The sequence below is a fragment of the Panthera tigris genome, chromosome A1, assembly GCF_018350195.1.
Source record: "Panthera tigris isolate Pti1 chromosome A1, P.tigris_Pti1_mat1.1, whole genome shotgun sequence".
In the NCBI taxonomy this organism is placed as follows: Eukaryota; Metazoa; Chordata; class Mammalia; order Carnivora; family Felidae; genus Panthera; species Panthera tigris.
The window spans coordinates 49453970-49470700 of NC_056660.1; the positions used below are offsets into that span (position 1 = coordinate 49453970).

At 37.8% G+C, this 16731-nt stretch overlaps 1 protein-coding gene across 1 annotated transcript in view; it reads right to left on the reverse strand.

Moving 5' to 3' along the window:
• LOC102965448 (potassium/sodium hyperpolarization-activated cyclic nucleotide-gated channel 4-like) overlaps positions 1-16731 on the reverse strand; it is a 45435-nt gene that overhangs the window by 27352 nt on the left and 1352 nt on the right. The window contains exons 3-4 of the mRNA XM_042998531.1: positions 3745-4066; positions 2943-3078 (exon numbers count right to left, since the gene is read on the reverse strand). Of these exons, the coding sequence (XP_042854465.1) occupies positions 3865-4066 (202 nt within the window). The 3' untranslated portion in view covers positions 2943-3078; positions 3745-3864. The remainder of the gene's footprint in view (positions 1-2942; positions 3079-3744; positions 4067-16731) is intronic.

Genomic DNA, 16731 nt, shown 5'->3' on the forward strand with positions numbered 1-16731 from the left:
CTGTGCTGGAGCTTGTAAAAGAAAACTGCTAAAATTAATATTTTCATCACTTAAAATTTTTTTCTATTTATAGAAATTCATTTCTTTTAGAGAAAGCTTACATATATGTCTATATATATTTGTACCTATATATATTTTTATATATATGCATTATTTGAGAACTAACAAGTATATAGATATGTTTGTTCATGCATATATATGTGTAAACACATGCACACATATTCACACATTCATACTTTGAATAGGCAAATAACGGGTCTAAATTCTCTATGGATTATTTAAATCCTTGGCTGAAATTAAAGTAAAACCACTCTGAAAACTATATACTCATTGTAGAAGGTTTAGAGCTAATATAAAGTACACATATAAAGTTTAATAGTTAATGTCTTTATTAACATTCTCTGGTAATGGGGTGCCTGGGTGGCTCAGTTGGTTAAGCATCTGACTTTGGCTCAGGTCATGATCTCAGGGTTTGTGGGTTTGAGCCCTGCATTGGGCTCTGTGCTGATGGCCCAGAGCCTAGACCCTGCTTTGGATTCTTTGTCTCCCTCTCTCTCTGCTCCTCCCCCACTCACACTGTGTCTCTCTCAAAAATAAATAAACGTTAGAAAAAAATTAAAAAAAAATTCTCTGGTAAGATCTTAAAATGAGGTTCCTTGTGCTGTCAACAAAATTAAAACTAAAATCCAAGTGTGGAATATATTGAGTTTTCAGGTAGCCGAAAGTAAATTTCGTCATTTCTTTTGATTTCAAAATATGGCCTGCAGAAACTATTGTGATGTAGAAGATCCAGTGTCATGAAGAACATTTGTCTAAGTGCTAGTGGCACTAGCTGATCAGACAAATCCCCATGCCTAGTTTCCTGTATATTTTTACTTGTTTTGCTTTTGAATAAAAGTTATTCTAAATCTTTCTCTTGATTTCTTTGTTTAGGATAGTGGTTCTGAACCTGTCTGTTCCTTCCACCTACTTGATAGGTGAGAGTCCCCAGTATGACATTTCCATAGTCCACACCTAGGTAATACATGGGAAGTTATGTAGACAATAAAGGCCATATATTGTGAGCATTACCTTATTGTGTAACTGTTGGAGTGATGGGAATCCGTGGTTTAGGGCATTAAGTGGACATAACCTATACTAAAAGCTATTTTGCAAAATCAATTATTTAAATGGCTTGGAAAAAGATAACAAAGCCTTCCTACTCTATAAGACAGCTATGAATATAAACTGAATTATTTAGAACAAAAATCCATGTGGTCAAGAATAAATCCCAAAGAATGTGAATGACATATTTTAGTGTCAAAATGTGTCATTCAAAATGTGTCCTTTATCAACATGTAAACATAGTTGGTATTTATTATTTATTTACTTATTTATTTTACAAAGTCATCCATTTATTTGCTCTGCCACCCTATTATAACTACAGTTAATAATATGTCACCCTTTTATTATATGCTTGGTGTGTTATTACATCCATGATCCTACCCACTCATACACTTTCATATCCTGCTTTATTATTTATAGACTTCCTTATGTTTTCCATTCTATTCATTACTAATTTTCAATGAGTACATAATGTACCATTCATTGGATACCATGGCTATATCTGTTTATTGACTATTTCCCTATACCGGGGGTTGGCAAACTTGGCTCTGCATTTGTAAATTAAGTTTTATTGGAACACAGCCAGGCCCATTTACTTACATATTGTCTATGGTTATTTTTGTACTACAGACACCACATTTGAGAAGTTTTAAGAGAGACTATATGGCTTGCAAAGCCTAAAATATTTCCTTTCTGGCCATTTACAAAAAAAGTTTGCTGACCCCTCCCTTAAACTTTTAAGTGGTTTATAATTAGGGCCATTACAGCTAATACCACTTAGGATATCTTTGTGCATATAATTTTGTATACTCTAGGCACCATAATTGGGAGGTATTAACAAAAGTGGAATAACTGGGTCTACTTAACAAAGATGTTTCTAAGGCTGACACTGTCCTCACCATCTCTCTAATATTCTCGCCAGGGTGCAATAAGGGCGGTGGTAAGAATAGAAAGCAAGGCCCCATGCTCTTATAGGCGGCACTATTAATCTACACGTATATGTACTTTTACAGTCGGAATGAGCATATTTTTACTTTTGACTTAAAGTTAACAGTAATTGCCACATAAAAACCAACTGAAAGAAAACTTTTACTTTCTATTGGGGATTTAAACAAGTTATGTTCAATAGGGTATCCGTTTAGAGCTACAGGATACACTGTCCTGCACATGTTCTGGGAGGACAAGATGGAAACAAACTGCTTGAGGCCGTATTTGTATCCTAAACATGAAAGACTTGAAACACATGCAAAAGTTGCAAATTAGACTATATTTAAAAGTGTCCTAAAACCTGTCTGTGAAAAAGTTGCATTGCCTACGGAGAGTTTAACTACCTGTAGTAGAAGATGACGCATGACAAAAGTTTACATTTCTATTTTCCTTTAGGGCTAAGCAGTAGTAAGAAGTTATTTTTTCTTTATTCTGCCTGGAATACAAAGTCTTTGGAACCAGAAGTTCCTCCTGCCCTTCATCACCGCTAAAGAACTACACGCATTTGATAATAGCATGGACAGTTAATGGGGATGTGACATTGTTCATTGTTCACGACCAAAGTGTGATATTTCATGGTCTGGGTATAATTTAAAAGATGCATTCTTCTAAAAAATTGATTTATTTTAGAAACAAAATACAAGTCCTGAAATATTTCTTCATTTTAATGTTGTAAATATAATTGCTCTTATAGCCATAGTCCGGTATGGCTTGATAATCTAGTACGTATGAAGGATTCAAGATAACAGCATAATTGTACTTACTGATTTTATTTTTAAGAACTTTAGAAAATATTGCTTGTGGGCAACATAAAGACAGAAGGAATATTTAAAAACTGTTTTAGTTTTTACCTTGTTGTCCATTTTCAGGAGACAGGAGCATGTATCTCAGTTGCTAAAAATATTCCAGGGAAGACTTAGTTTTTCAGGGCTAGTAGCCAACTATTTCCAACTAGTTCAGTTGGTTTCCTGACTGTGCATGAAATGCCTAGAAAAAGTTTCATCTTTAGCTAAATTAATAAAACATAGGGTAGACATGCTTAGGCCAATTTATTCATATCCCTCTGATGTTACTTATATAGTTGATAGCTACAGAGTTCAGTGATTTGTTGAGCAATTAAGCTGGTTTTCAAATGGGATCTAGTTGTTCTCAAACTTTTCAGTCTCGGGAGCCCCTTTACATTCGTAAAAATTATTGAGGAGCCCAGAGAGAGATTTTATAGCGATGACATCTGTTGACCTACAAATATTAGACATTAAAACACTTTCACAATATTTATTAATTCATTTTAAAATTAAAAATAACCCCATAATGTTAACATAAAAAAATTTTATGAAAATAACTATTTTGGGGGTACCTGGGTGGCTCTCTCGGTTAAATATTCGACTTCAGCTCAGGTCATGATCTCAGGGTTCATGGGTTTGAGCCCCACATCGGGCTTCACACTGGTGGAGTGCAGCCTGCTTGGGATTCTCTCTCTCTCTCTCTCTCTCTCTCTCTCTCTCTGCCCTTCCCCCACACTCTCTCTCAAAATAAATAAACTTAAAAAATAACTCTTTTCCTTAAAAAGGTAGGGAGAAGAGTAGCAGTATTTTACATTTTTCCAAAATCTCTTCAACTTCTGACTTATGGAAGACAGTTGAATCCTCTTACCTGATAATGAAGGAAAAGTGGAATTGGCAATTTAGAGAGTCAGTTGGTTATCGATGTCAAAGCAATTTCAGAGACAGTCATTTGAGGACAAAAACTGTCTCTTGCACAACCAGTTTATCCTCAGAGTCTGGTACAGTGTTTGGCATAGAGTAGAGGGCCAGATGATGTTCGGTGGGTGATTATGCTGCAGCAGGTTGAGACGTGAACAAGAGGCAAGATGTAGATTCGGGGAGTACAGACAGCTCCTTCAAGGCACTTGGTTGAGAAAAGAGAAATGACGCGAGATGCACGGAGACAGCAGAGGACTTTTAAAGGAGTATTTCTGTGTGAGGGTAAACAAGACAAAAAATAGCAGAGAGAAATTGAAAACACAGGTAAGAAAGGGGATGATTGAGGGATCTAAGGAGGTGGGAGATAAGAAAATGCATCATCTAGCAGAGCATTTCAAACTTTAGTGAGCATACAAGGTGCCAGATCTTGTCAAAATGCAGATTCCAATTCAGCCATTAGGTGTAGGGCCTGAGATTATACATTTCTAACAAGGACCCAATCTGATGGTCTGAGGACCCACTTTGAGTAGGGAGATTCCAGAACTCAGTTGAAGAGGTAAACCACCTCTGTAGGATTGAACACCTCTTCTATTCAATTTGGAGATCCTGGCTGATGGAACTTTTTTAAAACGGAATTTCCCCCCCTAATGTCCAGTTGGTACTCTTTCTCACTAAATGGATATCTTGTGAGAATTGCTTCACTAGAAAATTTCTGGCCTTGGTAGGTTAGAATCTCAGTATTCTCACAATGCTTGATTAATGGCATGATACTGAGGTTATGGCATAAAATACAGTGGTTCTACAAAAAAAAATTATCTAAATGTCATTGATTCAGGAACACAACTTAGACTTTTGTGTTAGACATGGTTTGATTCTTGGTTCTTCTGTCTCTGTGTGGTCTTGGGCAAATGAACACATTAGATAAATGACTGATGTGGGTCTTTTGTGAGAATTATAAATCTAGTACATAAAAGCCGGCGCTCAAAAATGATAGCTATTATTATCATAATCACCCCCAAGAGTGCAACAAGCTATACTGAACATAATTTTAAAGTTCGTTTCATGAATCATCAGACTCACCTAATTTTCTAAAGAATTTAAATAAGATGGAATGAATAGATAACATTTCGTTTCCAGGCACAAGGGAACTGTGCATACTTCTTCTGTAACTCAGAAACGGTTTAACTTTAAAAAAATCTCAAAATAGCTGAAGTTAGCAAACATGCAATTTAGCAAGGACGATTGGAATTTTGGTCTTTCCTGTAATAATACTATACCAGAGCATACTGCTCATTAGGAAAACATTTTTATCTGAATCTTTTACTCTGGAGGGCCAAGAATGCTGTTTTTCTTTTTGACAGCTATGCTTACAGAATCTAAATCACCCTGAGTAATTAATTCAACATTTCAAGTTAGTATTACTGTTCATGCTTCGTTTATAAGCTATTTGAATTTTGATGAATTCCAACATGGTGCTAGAATGACAAAACAAGGTCAGATAAGTTCAATATATATATGGTTGTGACAAAACCTATTTTAATTTTTATTACAACAGCTGTTAAGAAAATTCGGATATTCAATATTTCCACTTTTTACAGTTGGACTTCTTATGCTGAGGACAGACCTCTGAGCACTGGAAATTTGGAGGCAACTGGTCAATGCCTACGTCCGGCTACATGTGGGTTGGCTATAACCCATGGAGGGAGTTAGCATCATGGAAGGTAATAGTTCTTTGAGTCCTTCTATATTGTTGCTTTGAAAGCTCGAAGGTATGTCTCCATTTGGCTTTCTTCCAGAACACGTGCAGATGGAAAAAAGGAAGTCAGAAGGAGGTTAGGAAGTAAATACTACAATTGAAATAATGTTGTCCATTTTGCAGACTATCCCCAGGCATATTCAATCTGAACTTTCATTGCCAGTAGCAACAATACTGCAAATACTTAGCCCCCTCCTAAAAATTTTATACAATCATTATTGATCTCTTGCACTGGCAGAGTATGTCTGGGTGGTGGAGGATATTAAGGTAGCATAAAGCATGTTGTAGTTTGTAAGGTGCCATCCCATACAAGGTGTTAAGGGCATGCAGAAATGTCAACCAAGCTACTCAAAGCCAGTTTTAGTTTAGATTTGTGGGCCCAGTGTTATTAAGATCCTTCTGGACTTAGCTTTGAAAAGTTTTTCTCCTTTTTCTAAATCTGGTAATTGTCTGTAACTACTACCTTCATAATTGATGCTCCCACTCTAGCCATGCTTTTAAGAGTTTTAAGAATTATAAGCCTAAAGACTCCTTTCAAAGGAACCAAACTAGAAATGGATACTTAACGCAGGTGACATGTTGATTTGTGGTCACGGTTCTAACCTGACATTAGATCTATTCAATAGGATAGATCTTTGTCCTATTCAATAGGACAATAAACATAGACACTACTAATGTCTGATTCTGAAAAATCTAGTTATGTGGGAGAAGAGTTTATCTTCTCTTCATGGTTTTAGCTGGATATGTCAATTAAAAACAGGTCAAAAACAAATCCTGCTCTTTTGGTTTAGTATACAATAAATTTTTCCCTGGCCACGAGGGCTTAATGAACAAAGCACCTCTTTGGCAAATAATTTTTCTGGCATGAAATAGTACTGTAAATTTATTTTGTTGTACAAATTAAAACAAAAGGTTAATTTTACATTGCCAATATATCTTGCAAAGAATTTTTCCTGTCTACAACAAACAGCCCTCTATATTATACACAGCAAAGTTTTAGGCCTTTCTCCCCATATTCTTCTATTTATCTAGATCATGCCTGGAGGCCTATCTCTGCAAGAATAAAATGCAGTCCATTATAATACTTCCTAAAGTAACAAAGCCATATGGCCCTAATCACTACGTCTCATTATTCAAAGATCCAGCAGAAGAAGATATATGTGTGTGTAATCTGTGGAGGAGTGTGCATGTGTGTGTGTACATGTGTAGCCTTGATCCATATCAAAGTCTAATTTATTGTCTCGGTAAGCAGAAATGGAGTAGATAGTTGTCTTCTCTCTCTGTCCTGAGAAAGCCCCAATGTCATGTTTTTGTTTTTATTTTTTAATTGAGTTATATAGGATTGAAATAGTTTGGCCTGACTGGTCTATTTCTGTCCACAGCGACCAGAGAAATTTATCATAGACTCATGGATAGAGCATTTCTCCCGGGGACTTGGGTGATTTATCTCGGAGGCCACCTGCTTTCATTGCTGATTCTCAGGAGCATTCTAAACTGAGGTCCACCTTCAAGGGAACTCCTTTACCTCATTTCGTATGGAAGCTGCTGCTCCTCCTGCTGCTGCTTCTTTTTTTAATGTTTATTTATTTCTTTGAGAGAGAGACAGAGACAGAGAATCCCAAGCAGGCCCCACAGCTGTCAGTGCAGAGCCCAATGTGGGGCTCATACTCACAAACAGTGAGATCATGACCTGAGCTGAAAGCAAGAGTCGGATGCTTAACCAGCTGAGCCACTCAGTGCCCCACTCTATGGAAGCCTCTGATGGAGCTGAGTGCAAGGCTGGCCTCTTCTGTGATTATTTCTAATCCTTGAGGGAGCATCAGACCTGTGTCAGCACAGACAGATTTCATGGCCATACTGGAACTCTGAAGAACAGTCAAAGGCTTCTTTTCATTGCTGTTTGTAGTTTCTTTACATCGCATGAAAGTAAGAATGAGCTTTGTTAGAAATCTGTCATCTTACGACTGAGGCCTGACTAAGTACTAGTGGTAAGCCTAGGAGCCCAACTTGGGTCTCGTTTCCCAAGCCAGTTTATTTTGTGGTTTTTGAATCCTTTCCTTTCCTTTCCTTTTTTTTTTTTTTTTTTTTTTAAGTTTATTTATTTTTGAGAGAGAGAGAGAGACCGCGCACAAGGGGGGCAGGGGCAGAGAGAGAAGGAGACAGAGAATCCCAAGCAGGCTCCTTGCTGTCAGCACAGAGCCCAACACAGGGCTCCAACTCACGAACTGGCAGATCATGACCTGAGCCAAGTCCAGAGTCAGACGCTTAAGCCACTCAGCTCCCCAAATCCTTTCGTTTTTGCAGCTAATATATTATCAATACCCAGCTAGTTCTCATACAATAGGGAGAATGAAAGGGTTATTAAAAAATTCTTTCCTATAATTATATAAAATTAAGTTTCCTATAACAGATGAGCTGTTTCTTCTGTGGGTTCAATACCAAAATGTAAACAATGGTTATTACAATTCTAAAGTATTAATAATATAGTAAACACCATGCTTAATTTTTTTCCCCCTGGCTTTTTAGCAGAACAATTTGAACAGGTAGTATGGCTGTTGCTCTTTTTTAGTAAATTTTTAAATAATTTTTTCAATGTTTATTTTTGAGAGAGCGTGAGCAGGGGATGGTCAGAGAGAGGGAGACACAGAATCAGAGTCAGGCTCCAGGCTCTGAGCTTTCAGCACAGAGCTCTATGTGGGCTCGAACACATAGACTGCGAGATCATGACCTGAGCCAAAGTCTGATGCTCAACCAACAGAGCCACCCAGGCACCCCTCTATTTTTAGTAAACTTAATGAGAGGCCAGGAAAATCTTTTCTACCAAAACATAAAAACACAAAGAAAAAAATAAATATGTTTTAACGAAATCTGGACTTCACAATTTTTATCTGATGCTAGTTATTAAAGATATCCTTTTAAGGAAAATACAGTTTATTTTACTCATCTTACTGGGCTTCCAGAAGAGAAGTGTAGTAAACACACATTCTCTCCTTTCCCAGAAGCCCCAATAGTTTATTTTAAAGCTAATTCTAGGGTAAGTTCTTTTGATCTCGCTGCTATCACTCAGAGAATTATAGTGTGGTTTTGCAATTCTGGCTAGAATGAGGATGCAGGACCTTAACAACAACAAAAAGTCCTAGATTTTATGTTAAATAATTTGAGTTCAATGATAGGAAACTGTTCTACATGTTAAAACAAACAAACCAAAAAACCCCCAACAACTCTCCCCCCCAAACCTCAAGCCCTTAAGATCTTTACAGTAGGAAGAAAATAATCAACTGTTCTTCATGTTATGGGCTTGGTCGCATGGAGCAAAGTTACCATCTCCATCGACCTCTCGATGAGAGGTCTGTGAACACAGGGGGAACGTTGGTAAGGACCAAGGGCTTCTCATCTGTCTCTTCTCAGTTAACCATCCAGCAGATTCAGAAGACAAGTGTAGGACCCTTGCCTTCATCCATTGGGCAGAGCCCTCATCTCATCCTAAGGCTGTACTGAAAGCCTCCTCAAGGTTTGTCTACATTTTAGGGGGAATGATCAAATACGGGTTTACCTTGATTTTCCCCTTCTGCCTCCTGGCACATCTCTGTCTCCACCCTGCCTCCCCCCAACTTCCCCCTGCCCACCCCCGCCTTATCTTCATTTCTTTCTTTTTTTTTTTAATTTTTAAAAAATGTTCATTTATTTTTGAGATGGAGACAAAGCGCAAGTGGGGGAGGAGCAGAGAGAGAGTGAGACACAGAATCTGAAGCAGGCTCCAGGCTCTGAGCTGTCAACACAGAGCCGGATGCGGGGCTCAAACCCACGAACCGTTTGATCATGATCTGAGCCGAAGTCGGACGCTTAGCCGACTGAGCCACTCAGGCACCTCTGCCTTGTCTTTATTTCTTAACTATTACCTGTAGCATGTCATCTTCTTTTTTTCTTTAGTTTCCAATTCCAAGTGCAGAATCGAACCTACTTGTCTGAATGTCATTATGTAAGTACTGACATCATAATCTTCTAATTACTAACACTATAGGATATCTTTTTGTGGGTAAAGGTGGGATAATTGGGACTTTATCATTATATATGTGTGTACTTTTTGTTTACATGAACTTTATTTTTTCCAGTTTTGAGATATAACTGCCATACAACATTACGTAAGTTTAGCGTGCACAACATGATGATTTGATAGACACATAGTTGTGAAATGATTACAATAAGGTTAACACCTCCATCACTTCACAAAATTAACATTTTTTTTCTTTTTATTGTGGTAATAACACTTAAGATTTACTGTTAGTAACTTTCAAGTGTATAATACAGTATTGTTAACTATAGTCCCCATACTGTGCCTTAACATCCTAGAATTTATTCATCTTATACCTGGGAAGTTTGTACCTTTTGACCAAATCTGCTCATTCTATGCCCCACCTCCCCTCCCCCCCAGCCCTTGGCAACCACCATTGTTGTCTCTATTTCTATGGGTTTGGTTTCTTTAGACTCCACGTCTAGGTAAGAATATACAGTATTTGTCTTTCTCTGTCTGACTTATTTTCCTTAGCATAATACCCTCAAGGTCCATCCATGTTGTCCCAAAAGGCAGGATTTCCTTATTCTTTTTTTTTTTTTTATGGCTGAATATTTCATTTTGTATGTGCATGTGTGTGCAAGCATGTGTTTAGATATTTCATCTATTGATGGGTACTTGGGTTGTTTCCATGACTTGGCTATTGTGAATAATGCTGCAATGAACATGGGGTTGCAGATTTAGTGATTATGTTTCCTTTGGATATATACCCAGAAGTAGAACTGCTGGATCATACAGTTTTATTTTTAATTTTCTGAGGAAACTCCATACTGATTTTCACAGTGGCTGCACCAATACACATTGCCACCACAGTGCACAAGTGCTCCCTTTCCCCCACATCCTTGCCAACACTTGTTATTTTTTTGTCTTTTTGATACTAGCCATTCTGACAGGTGTAGGGTGACATGTCATTGTGGTTTTGATTTGCATTTCTCTAATGATTAGTGATGAGCATCTTTTCTTGTACCTGTTGGCCATTTGTATGTCTTCTTTGGAAAAAATGTCTATTCAGGTCCTCTGCCCATTTTCTTTTCTTTTTTTGTTTTTTAATTTTTTTAAATGTTTGTTTATTTTTGAGAGACAGAGCACGAGCCAGGGAAGGGCAGAGAGAGAGGGACAAAGAGAATCTGAAGCAGGCTCCAGGCTCTGAGCTGTCAACACAGATCCGATGCTGGGCTCAAATTCACAAGCCATGTGATAATGACCTGAGCAGAAGTCGGACGCTTAACCTACTGAGCCACCCAGGTGCCCCATCCTCCGCCCATTTTCAAGTCATATTTCTTCTTTCTTTCTTTTCTTTCTTTCTTTTCTTTTCTTTCTTTCTCTTTCTTTCTTTCTTTTTCTCTATTTTGCCTTTGAATTATATGGTATATATATATATATATATATATATATATATATATATATATATCAGTTATATATGTATCAGTTATATATATACGTATATATGTATATATATATATACGTATATATATACATATATATATATATATAACTGATATATATATAACTGATATTAACTCCTTATCGGATAGGCGGTTGCAAATATTTTTCCCCATTATGTAGGTTGTCTTCTCATTTTGTTGATTGTTTCCATTGTTGTGCAGGAGCGTTTAATTTGATGTAGAAACACTTCTTTATTTTTGCTTTTGTTGCTTGTGCTTAGTGTCATATCCAAAAAATCATTGCTAATCCTCATGTCAAGGAGTTTTTCTCCTATGTTTTCCTTTGGTAGTTTTATAGTTTCAGGTATCACAATCCATTTCGGGTTAACTTTTGTAAATGGTGAAAAATAGGGGTCCAATTTCATTCTTTTGTGCATGACTATCCAATTTTCCTAACACCATTTATTGAAGAGAATATCCCCCCCAATGAATGTTCTTGATAGGGATTGTACTGAACCCATAGACGACTTTGGGTACTATGGACATTTTAACAATATTAATTCTTCCAACCCATTAATACTAATATCTTTCCATTTAATTTGTGTCTTTGATTTCCTTCATAAATGTCTTGTAATTTTCAGGGTACAGATCTTTCACCTTTTTTGTTAAATTTATTATTTAAGTTTTTTATTTTACTTTTTGAAGATGTTATAAATGTTGTTCTTTATTTCTTTTTCAGATAGTTTGTTGTTAGTATGTAGAAATGCAATTGATTTTTGTATGTTGATTTTGTATTCTGTGGCAATTTTACTGAAATCATTCATTAGTTTTAAGTTTTTTGGCAGAGTCTTTGGAATTTTCTCTATGCAAGACCATATTGTCTGCAAACAGGAACAATTTTCATGTTTTATATAATGGAATGTATTTATATATTTATGAAATATATTGAAATATTTTATAAAATATATTATGTTTTGAAATATATTCATATATATACATTTTTTCCATATATTTTATATATATGTTTATCTACCTTGTAGGGGTGAATCTTCCTGTTAATAAAGATATTCTATAAGCATGAGAAATATACATACAATCCAGATGTTGGCTATCTTGGAACTCATAAGGGCTAGTATTTTTTGAACCATAACCAACCACAATATAAATTCAGTTCTTTTGTTAGAAGCATTTCCACTGTGCCTGTCTCTTCTCGCAGACCTTTCCAGTCACCAGATCCCTTTCCTCTTAGAGTCTTTGCCCCAGGCACCATTCAGTCCAGTTCTCTCTTGCCCCTTCCCCCATTAGAACGCAGAATAGCCTTTTTCCTATGGTTCACCCTATCTCTTCTCTACCCCTACCACTTGTTTCAAGAAACCTGGGCTGGAGTTATACTTCATAGTGCCAAAGCATTAGCTATCAAAGCCAGTCACCTCCTGTATAGCAGTGGTTCTCACCTGAGGTGATCTGGTTCTCAACTGAGGGGACATCTGGCAATCCCTGGAGACATTTTTGGTTGTTGAATTTTCAGGGATGCTCCTAGTACCTAGTGGTTAGAGACTGGCGATGCTGCTAAACATCCTACAATGCACAGGACAATTCCCCATAGTAAAGAATTATCTAGCCCAAGGTATTAATTGTACTTCTGTTTAGAAACCCTGCTGTAAAGAAATTCTTGTATTAGCTGCAGTAATCAGCAGTACTTTCTACTCTGCTCTCAATGTTTTATTTTTTCTGTGCATTAAGAGTGATAGTATATTGGGGCGCCTGGGTGGCTCAGTCGGTTAAGTGTCCAACTTCGGCTCAGGTCATGATCTCACTGCTTGTGAGTTTAAGTGCCATGTCGGGCTCTGTACTGTCAGCTCAGAGCCTGGAGCCTGCTTTGGATTCTGTGTCTCCCTCTTTCTCTGCCCCTCCCCTGCTCATGCTCTCTCTCTCTCTCTCTCAAAAGGAAATAAACATTAAAAAAAGTGATAGTGTATTAATTATGTATATGTGTATATATGCATATGTGTGTGTATATCTATATATATATATACACACACACATATACATATACGCACCCACACACCCACACCCACATACACGTCGATCAATAAACAGTCGTTGAACACCAGATGCGTGTCACACACTACTATTGCTCATGGTTCAATGAGAAAAATAGACAATAGAAATATAATACTTCATGAAAGGGGCAAAGACTACATAAAGAAGAGATAACTAACCTAGCCCAGGATGATCTGCAAAGATGTTTTAAAACTGAGATGCAAGAGACCTGAATTGAGCCTGGTAGAATAAGGAGGAGAAAGCCAGGCAAGGAGAGAGAGAAGCACATTTCCCACAAGGGGAGAAATATGGGTCCAAACAGGTGGTTAGAGATGTGGGCAGGCGCAAATTCTGAAGGATGCCACTTAATGTTCTAGAAATCATCAAATGGCCCTTGAAGGCAACTGGGAGTCATTGAAGGAGTAAAGGGAGGTGGGATGTTTTGGTAGTGTGGTAAGATTTACATTTTAGAAAGGTCATATGATTTGTGAAATCTAGCTGAGAGCTAATGAGGGCCAGACCTAAGGTACTGGAAATGGGGATGGAGAAGAGGGGCCAATTGGAGAGATATTTAAGAAATAAATGGAAAGGAGTGGTATTGGGGTAGACATGGGGGTGAGAGACAAGAAGTCCAGCACAGTTCCCAAATTTTAGGCATGGTACTATTTACCAAGTCAGAGAAGGCAGGAGGAAGCTGAAGTTTGTGGGATGAGATAGTCAAAAAAGATATTTGGACGTCTCCTTTCTCGTTTATAAAAGTAACATATATGTCTCTTGCTAAAAAAAAAAATTGTAAAAGAGAGAGAAGTACCATATCTTCATTTAAAAATAGCTGGCATTAAAATTTAAGTGGAGTTTTTTTTCTAGTTTGTTCTATGTGAGAAAATAAGCATTTTAAAAATATAATCACAAATTAGGGTGCTTTATACATTGCTATTTTACCCACTTCACTATATACCTTTAAACATCCCCCTGTGTCACTGAATAGGCTTTTACGTTAAAAAAAAATTTTTTTTTAACGTTTATTCACTTTTGAGAGACACAGAGAGACACAATGTGAGTGGGGGATGGACAGAGATAGAGGGAGGCACAGAATCCGAAGCAGGCTCCAGGCTCTGAGCTGTCAGCACAGAGCCCGACATGGGGCTCAAACCCACTGACCGTGAGATCATGACTTGAGCTGAAGTCAGACACTTAGTGGACTGAGCCACCCAGGTGCTCTGCCTTTTACATTTTTAAAAAGTTTATTTACTTATTTTGAGAGAGACAGAGACAGCGTGAGAGGAGGAGGGGAAGAGGAAGAGAGAGAGAGAGAGAGAGAGAGAATCCCAAGCAGGTTCTGTGCTATCAGCACAGAGCCAGAGGCAGGGCTCGAACTCACAAAGCCGTGAGATCATGGCCTGAGCCAAAACCAAGAGTCCAATGCTCAACCTACTGAGCTACCCAGGTGCCCAAGCCTTTTACATTTTTTTTAAGTTTATTTTGAGAGAGAGACAGAGACAGAGACAGAGAGACAGAGACAGAGACAGAGACAGCAAGTGTGGTTGGGGCAGAGAGAGAGGGGAGAGAGTGAATTCCAAGTGAGTTTGTGGGGCTTAAACTCACAAACCGTGAGATCATGACCTGAGCCGAAATCAAGAGTTGTACCCTTAACCGACTGAGCCACCCAGGTGCCCCCCGCCTTTTACATTTTTAATGACCGTGTAATATCTCACTGTATGGAAGAAACGTGATTTACTCCGCTGTCCCTATTGTTGTTGGCTTAGATTGTTTTGGGATTTTCATTTTTAATGAATGTTTCTTGCCATCAAAGGTTTAGTCCTCCAGAAATGGCATTAGAAGAGCAGGTATTTATTAGCGATTGATCCCTGTGCAATGAAGAGGAAAGAGCAAGGGAGAAGCTGAACTGTGACACTGGCCTCATGTTTATGGGAAGCACCTATCAGAGGTACTCAACTCATTTAGGTGGAGATGACTGAGCTTTTCTAAGTACAGTCACTCAATCACCAGATGAGAGCCACTGTGGGAGGACCATGACCTCAGAAGAGGTCTGCAGCTAAGGCCGACCTCAAGGAGCTGGCAGATGCAGGCTGGCTGCTGACCATAGTCCTCCTCTAAAGGGAGGTTTGGCTAGTGTATCTGTGTCGACCACACATGCTCATTTTGCACATAGATCTTCCTTCATATCCTTAGGATAAATTCCCAGAAGTGAAATTGCTGCAACAGAGCACGAATAGTTAAAAAGCTTTTTAATATTTATTGCCCAATTACCTTCCAGAAAGATTGTACCACTTTCTCCCACCAACAGTTCATCGGTAACCTATAACACATGACAGTTGTACTGTTTTTAAATAATGAAAGTATCTCCAATTCTCCTGGAAAATGAGTAATATTTTTGATGTTTTATTGTTGTGAATTTAATTGTAAACTCCTAAGGTAGGTTACTTTTCTTTATATGGCTGATTCAATCTTTCCAGAAGGTTAAAACACTCATTCTCATGCCTGATAGAAGGCAAAGATTTGGATTTGGGTCTTCTGACTTGCAAATTTGCATCATTAAACAGACAGAAATGGCTGCTGCCTGAGCTGATTTGAAACCAAATCGGCAATGGGAATACTTGAGCAAATAAATGAAATCCCCATTTATAAGGAAAAAATCCATATTTGACACACTACTGTTAGAGAGACTAATGGGAAATAACCATTATTTATTTAGTGTCCTCCTATGCCAAGCAGTGCCCTAGGCTTTTACATACACCATCCTATTTAATTTTCACAACCTTATTTACTTTGAAGTAGTAATTATCAGCACAATTTTCAGACGAGGAAATTGAAGCTCAGCGTGTCCGGTGACTTGGTAACTGCAGTCATTCATATTCGTGTCTATGTGCTTCTTACCAACCTGGGCTGTTACCCCCATAGCTTTAGGTCAAGTTACAGAGCAGTAGCTTTAAACAGTGTAGTATATGTACATAGTAACTGTAGTAACAATAACTCTTATGAAGCTTGGGGAATGTCTGTCCTTCTCCTGGACTAGAAGTACATAGGAGTCTGTGTAACAAGACAATGCCATTCTTTAAAAAAAGCACGAATTTGAGAAACAAAACAAACAAGCAAAGGGGGAAAGAATGCACGAGAGAGGGGCAAATCAAGAAACAGACTCTTCAATACAGAAAACTGATGGTTATGAGAGGGGAGGGGTGTGTGGGGATGGGTTCAATAGGTGCTGGGGATTAAGGAGGGCACTTGTCCTGATGAGCACAGGGTGATGTATGGAAGTGCTGAATCCCTACACTGTACACCTGAAACTAATAGAACATTGTATGTTAACTAACTGGAATTAAAATAAAAACTTAAAAAACTTCAGTCATAAAAAATAAAAAAGCGGGTTGGGGGCATTGAAAGAGGAAGCTATTCTAGGTTAAAAAAAGATGCAACCAAATGCAATGTGTGGTCATTGTTTGGATTCTGTTCTGAGCAAGACAGCTGTAAAAGACATTTTGGGATCAGTGGGGGAATTTGAGTCCGGATTGGGTATAAATTGACACTGGGTAATTGTTAGCTTTGGTTAGAGGTGAAAATGGTAATATGATTTTGTAGACAAGTGTCCTTTAAAAAAAAGAGATTCATATTGTACTATTTTGGGGTGAAATATAATAATATCTATCTTTAAGCAGGAAA